Genomic DNA, 6,778 nt, shown 5'->3' on the forward strand with positions numbered 1-6,778 from the left:
TCGTTGCTATGCGAGGCATGCAATTGACGCATTGTGCGATTGTTCATTGTGTTGGGTGTTATTGTTCTCACACGGTTGATCGACAACCCCTACAATCACCATGGTGTGTTGTTGCACCCACACACGATTATTTTATTGGGATATATAGTGAAAATATATGATTTTTGAAGGGTAGAACTATTAAGGAGACACAGATTGACATTAAAAGGATTCATAAGGGCAAAATTATGATTTTAATGGGTGAAAACCTTTTTTCTTCCTCGTTGCTATGCGAGGCATGCAATTGACGCATTATGCGATTGTTCATTGTGTTGGGTGTTATTGTTCTCACACGGCTGATCGACAACCCCTACAATCACCATGGTGTGTTGTTGCACCCACACACGATTATTCTCACCACTCGCGTGTTCCTCATTGATGGAATACCTCTACAGCCATACATTGCTGACTACCATATGCTTAATTAGCAACACCAGGACATAACTCCAAATGCCGATGTCATCTACAACCGTTCACCACCATATGTGATGTTATGAAACAAGGACTTCCAACAACTATCGACACCGACCATGGCCAGTGCTCAAAACTTTACCATGGCGACTTCCACCATGCAGAACCACCTAGCAATCGTTCTTCTCTACTTCTATGTCGACTGCCATAACAACAATAACTTTCAGTAAGAGTGACAACAACAGTAGGCTAGTACCATCGCTTGTAGCACCATCACCCTTTGTTCCGTCGTGCTCGACCATCATTGTGGGCTTTGCGGTCTTCACTACCCACATCAATGTAGCAACGATAATTCCTCGATCAAACACAAGAAATCTCGCATTACCCACAAGTAAGCGAGGATGGATGAGATAGGAAAGCAGATCGATAACATAAATAAAACGTTCAAATATTGTATAATCAAAATCAAATAATACCTTTTCACAAGTAAATGTGCTAATAAATACATGTAATTGTAAAGTAGATATGATATATTTTTACGATCTAAGGTATTTAGTTTTAAAAATGACTCTAATACTAATTCTAAGCATAAAAAACTATAATTATGTTACTATTATATGAAAAACTTAAATATAAAAAATGAAATCAAATAACAATAATTCAAGATTAGAATTGTATATATTTCATGTCATTCAAAATACCCTTATCTGATATGCAAATGTATGATCGTTGAATTTGAAAATTACAACGATGCAGATCTACAAGAAGAACTAGACTCGCTTTCTCATCTTTTTCTTTCTTTCACATGACTACCATAATCTCAATTTTTGATATTTCATCCCTAGGAGGTCTTAGACAAGAATAATAGAAGGTCTAGGATAGTAATTAAAAGAGTCTCTTTCATCCATCAAAGTCATCTCCTAAGAAATCCTATCATATATGAATTTTCTGTTGATCGAGATATCCGTAATCAAAACCTAATCAGATCTATAATATAATATATCTAATTAAATAAAGCTATATAATCTAACATAAGATCGATCCAATGCTCCGCCCATGAAACATAGCTACTTCCTTTGATGAGTTCATATGCGACTTACTGCAGAATTACTTCAATGCTCTTCGTAGTTGTGTATTGATGGAGGGATTACAGCTTAATGTATCATGCAATAATTTTATGGCCTCTTCTGCCTAAGTTAGTAGGTTCCTGGTTCTGATTGCTAGGCAATTTGTGAGAGTTCCCTTGGGAATAATATACTCTTTTTTTCATTCTCAGAAAAAGTTTATTAATGTTTGGTAGCTGTAGTGCTAGATTAATGTACAAGAAGTAGCTGTTCATCACACATGTTAACCAGCAGTATACCACTTGAGCATGATAAATGCATGGATGACAAAGGGAAACAAAATTTACTTTGAGAAAGATGTCCACTGAAGGCAGTGGCAGTCCACAAAAAAAGTAGGGAAGCAAGTGGTGGTCTTTTTTTATGGACCACCATGCATCTTGCCACTTGCACTTCCTTTCCCTTTAAAAATGGTGGGGAAGAGAGAGAGAGAGAGAGAAAGGGCCAGAGAAAGAACTCATTGAGCCCACCATTCTCAGATGCAGCAGCAGTAGCCAATGGATTCAGTTCAGTTCATTTGGCACGCTCTCAAGCAGAAGGCCAGCACTCTGTTTGCATTAAATCCACTTCTTCTCCCCTGAAACCAAGCCCACCTTACAACTCTCTCTCTCTCTCTCTCTTTATCGCTCCCTGAGGTTGTGTTGTGGGTCGCCTCACCACCCCCTTGCTTTCTTCTCTGAACCAAATACCACTCTCTTCTACCTCTCTCCCCATGCAAATCCTATTCAAGGAATAAGCTGTGAGGAAAACCAAGCACATACTTGCAGACAGTGGCTGATCATAAAATAACCTTCATGGATTCCGTTCCTTCTTCCCCTTCTTCGTCACCGTCGTCATCCTGTGGTTCTCTGAACGCTGCCGATATCTAAGCAGTTTCGCTGGTTGCATCCCCCACCCTCGCCCGCCCCCGCCCTCGGATGCCGGAGATTGGAGAAGAAGGGAGAGGTAGAGGGGGGGTGATGTTTTCTCTGAGACCGAGGTTCTTCGTCGAGGAAGGCTATGACGAGGCCCGCCACTTCTTGGACTCGTGCTTCCTCTGCAAGAGACCCCTCTCCCGGAACCGCGACGTCTTCATGTACAGAGGAGACACACCATTCTGCAGCGTGGAGTGCCGGCAAGAGCAGATCGAGATGGACGAGGCCAGGGAACAGAAGTTGAAGCTTTCTTTAAAGAATTCTTCGACAAAGGAGCAGCAGAACGCATCAAAAACCAGCGCGATCAACAGCCCACCGAAGTCCCAGAAGATCCATGTCAAAGCCGGTACCGTTGTTGCCAGCTAATAGTCCTTTCAAGCGATCAAACAAGTAGTAGTTAAGGATCTGCACGCGAATGGAAGAAAACTCACTGAAGGAAAAAGAACACCAAAAAGAAAAAAAGAAATCTTTTCTCTTAATTTTGCATGCGCAGGACCAAGAACAAGAGTTGTGTATCATGATGATGGTTTGCTAATATGAAGTTGGCACCGTGCAGTAAATCTTTTGTTGGACGATCGGCAGGAAGCCTTTAAATGTCCTTCTTCTGTGTGTCTATGTGATGTTCTCCTTCTTGTCTTCAAACATATGAAATCAACAAATACTGTTTAATTTGCTCTCTCTCTCTCTCTCTCTCTCTCTCTCTCTCTCTCTATCTCGTGCCGTGGTTGATATATACTGAATACTTGTTAGCATGGAGTTGTTTATAGTATTAATGAGTAGATTGAGGGACTCTGAGCTAATCGAAGTTGACTCCGAAAGAAACTGGAGAGAACAGCAGGATTCTCTCGTCTCTAAACTTCCTCCAATACTCTTGGTCATTCTCTTGCAGATTCCTTCGTGCTTATTTGGCTGTAATTTGCAAGCATAATTGAATCCTCTCCATCTCGGAGATGTTCTTGGTTGAATCCTTGCAAAGGTGGCGCCCAAGCGTTTTCCTAAATAATTCTCTAGGGGTGAGATCTCCTCCTCCCTTATTCTCACACTGGAATCTGATTCAGTCTGGGTGATTCAAAGTGCTCTGACAAGACTCAAACCGCTGGTCTCCAGCATCACTTTAGGGAGTTCTTGATTTCTGACAGAAACAACCATTCTAATTCTGCCTTCTCTAGCTTGGAAAGCAGCTGCATCAAAATCTATCTTCATCCAATGCAATACAATGGATTATTCACCTTTTGATGCTTCCAGAATAACTTGGAATCTTCTACGGAACCTTCAAGCAGTCTAGTCTCTGGTTTCTTTTCTGCTACAATGGCCATGCAACAGTAAACATAAGAGCAGGCGGATGTTCAGATCCTTCAACACCACACATGTTCAATGGTTAATTTGACATTCGGCTATCAGTATGAGAACTGATGGAAAAGAGAGTTGCAGATTCCACATGAAGAATACCCCTCGAGTTCTCCACTTCATAATCACTCTGGGAAATGGTGTGTGACCTACAAGTTTTCTCGTGAACAAGTTAGCATTGAATTAGGAATATCCTCAAAGAACACCAAGCAAAATTCTTCAAGTGGAATTTGAAGATTCAGTAGAGATTTCCAGAAACGTTTGTCATCCATCTTATATATGGAGTGTTGCCTCCAGATTTCCAGGAAGCAAGTAATCCATTTGTAGATGATGATGAGCACTGTGAAATGCCTATGTTTTACCAAGTGTCAAAGAAACTGATACCTATAACAATTTTATTCATTTTGGTTGGTATTGAAAGTAAGAAGCTCATCTCTCAATCCTAACATTAATAATCTTCTACTGCATATAATGCTTTTTCATAGGTATTTTATTTCCAGCATACTGATAATTTTCTCTAAGTAAACACCATACATTATACAACTTTTAGTCACAAGAGATTGTTCATTCTTCATAAGCCTCCAAAACTGCTTAACTGAGCTTTGTGATACACATTGTGGCCCATCTAGACTAACACACACCTTCATTATTTATACATGTAGAATTACTTGCCGATCTACCTTGATTGATATTTCCTTTCCAGCCCAAGAATTTTTTTTCCAGATTTTGTGAAAAACCATATCAAGAACTTCCTGAGTCATGAAAGCAGACGTAAATGTTTGTCGTGATGATCAATTCTGTTCACCTCTAATCTATTCCCCACCATCCTTCTTGAGCCCTTTTTCCACATTTCGGCTAAATTTGATGTTGTCTTTACCTATTCACCTCGGCGAGTTGCATTTTCGTGGCCCTTTGTTATGGATTTGCACAACATTAAACTCTCCATCATAATTTTTGATCTCTTCTGGATAATTAGACTCCATCTCAGAATGTAAAAGAGCTGTCATCTCAGAAGAGATGCACAAGCAAGCTGCATCTCTATCTGGTCTCCAACATCATTATATCTGATATAATTATGAACGCCTCAAGAGACCAATGTCTAGTTGTGGATTTCGATGATGATTTGACTTTCCAATGTTGGTTAACAAGCGAAGAGGATCGTAGAACTTTCAACTATGATTAACATGATCCAAAACGGATTCAAAGGAGCTGGTGGAGCTGTTTTAAGTGGAGAATCTACAGCTTGCTTTGAGACTTCTGTTCTTGGAAACTCCTTTATGGATTTTAGAGTGTCATATGCTTTAAGGGTGGGTAGGTAATAAATAGGTCATCTAATTGGTTGGCTAATTTTGTTAGAACATCCCTTTTTATTTTCTTTCGAGAAGGCAGTTTACCTTCCGATTTGCCTTTTTTATTATTATTTAGTTTCTCTTCTCTTTTGGACAAAAAAAAAAAAAAGGAAAAACAACCAATACATCTTTGCTCCTTAGCACCCAAAACTTAATGGTGCATAGAAGAATATATTGGGGAGAAGTGATTGATAACCTCTACCCTCCAATCCATATGGGTGGAAGAATTCTTTGGCAGTAGAAGTCCTAACTGGGGATGCACTCAAATTGAGAGGATGCCCAATTAACGTATCTCGTTGAAATTAAAGGATGAGTAATATGACATTTTCTAGGCCCAACATCCACTCATGGCCCAAAATAGCTAACATATATGATACACCCATATTTGATCAATCGTAAAAATATTGTTATAACATGTATAGAACATGAAAAATATTCACAATTACAAGCAATAGGTCAAATAGATCAAGAAACATATACCCAAGGACGCTCTTGAGTTAGTTAGGAATGATGTGATATAAATAGAAATAAATTTTTGTATATGAACAAATACTAGCAGGCTATAACACGCAGCAGAATTAAATGGAATTATAATCAAATAGAACACCAAGATTTATATGGAAAACCCCTCCAACATGAATGGTAAAAATCACGGAGCAAACTAGAAATAATCCACTATAAGAATAATGAATATATCTTTTGCCCAAAACCCTAGTAACAATCACAAAAGAATAACTGAGTTACAAGAATTACATCACTATGCATAATATCTAAATTTTTCCCAAATAATCACAGCAGCAAGAATGTACTATAGATCTGATCTAACTTGAGATGAGAACACTGCCTAGAACAATCTCTCTGCGTTATCCTTGTTTTCTTCTATTTCATTCTCTTGTTTTTTTATCCTTTTCTCCTCTTTTGTTAAATCAAGATGCTATTATAGTTTTCTCCGCTGCAGTTTTTTCTTCTCTTATTTTCGTACCCCTTATTAGATCAAGGTTTTGACTTGAAAGAGGGGTGGGATATGGGCTGTTAAAGCTCACTATGAGCTGAACTTATGGGCTGTCAGCCCAACAAGAAACTCGTGGTCGTTCAAATCCATTGAGAATCGAGGGAGATATAGTTCGATAATCTATAAAGAATCATAAGATTCAACACAAATCAACCTTTGAAACATTGTTTTATAACACAGCTACAGCTAAGTCTTGTTGCTGTCACAATGGCTATACCAGCAGCAGTAGCAACAAGGAAGAAAAGGAAAGGAGTAGAGGCAGCGGTGGCAACAGAGAAGGAAAGGAGAAAAAGGGAACGAAGAAGGTTTTCGAAAAATTTTCACAAAACACCAAGAAAAATATAATTGTCAATTAAAATTTAAAGTAATCAGCTGATGTCAGTTAAGTCATAGAATGGTCAAACAAGCCTAACATGATTGCTAATTTTAGGTGAAACATTTAAGCAACTAAAAGGGAATCAAACAGGTGGATTGAATTGGTAAAGTCAATGTGACTAGTCAGTCAACAGGCGTATTTGGGACCTGTAACTCACATAAGAAGTAATGATCAAATGAGTGGATGAGTGCAATGATAAAATGAAATAA

General features: G+C 38.7%; 1 protein-coding gene across 1 annotated transcript; it reads left to right on the forward strand.

Annotated features, from left to right (window-relative positions):
* The first annotated feature begins 293 nt into the window (after positions 1–293).
* LOC103981959 (FCS-Like Zinc finger 2) lies at positions 294–2,851 on the forward strand. The gene is made up of 2 exons (XM_065180577.1): positions 294–363; positions 2,445–2,851. Exons 1-2 carry the CDS (start codon positions 294–296, stop codon positions 2,849–2,851), a joined length of 477 nt encoding a protein of 158 aa, XP_065036649.1.
* The last annotated feature ends 3,927 nt before the right edge of the window (positions 2,852–6,778 follow it).

The sequence above is a fragment of the Musa acuminata genome, chromosome BXJ1-4 (assembly GCF_036884655.1).
Source record: "Musa acuminata AAA Group cultivar baxijiao chromosome BXJ1-4, Cavendish_Baxijiao_AAA, whole genome shotgun sequence".
Taxonomy (NCBI): domain Eukaryota; kingdom Viridiplantae; phylum Streptophyta; class Magnoliopsida; order Zingiberales; family Musaceae; genus Musa; species Musa acuminata.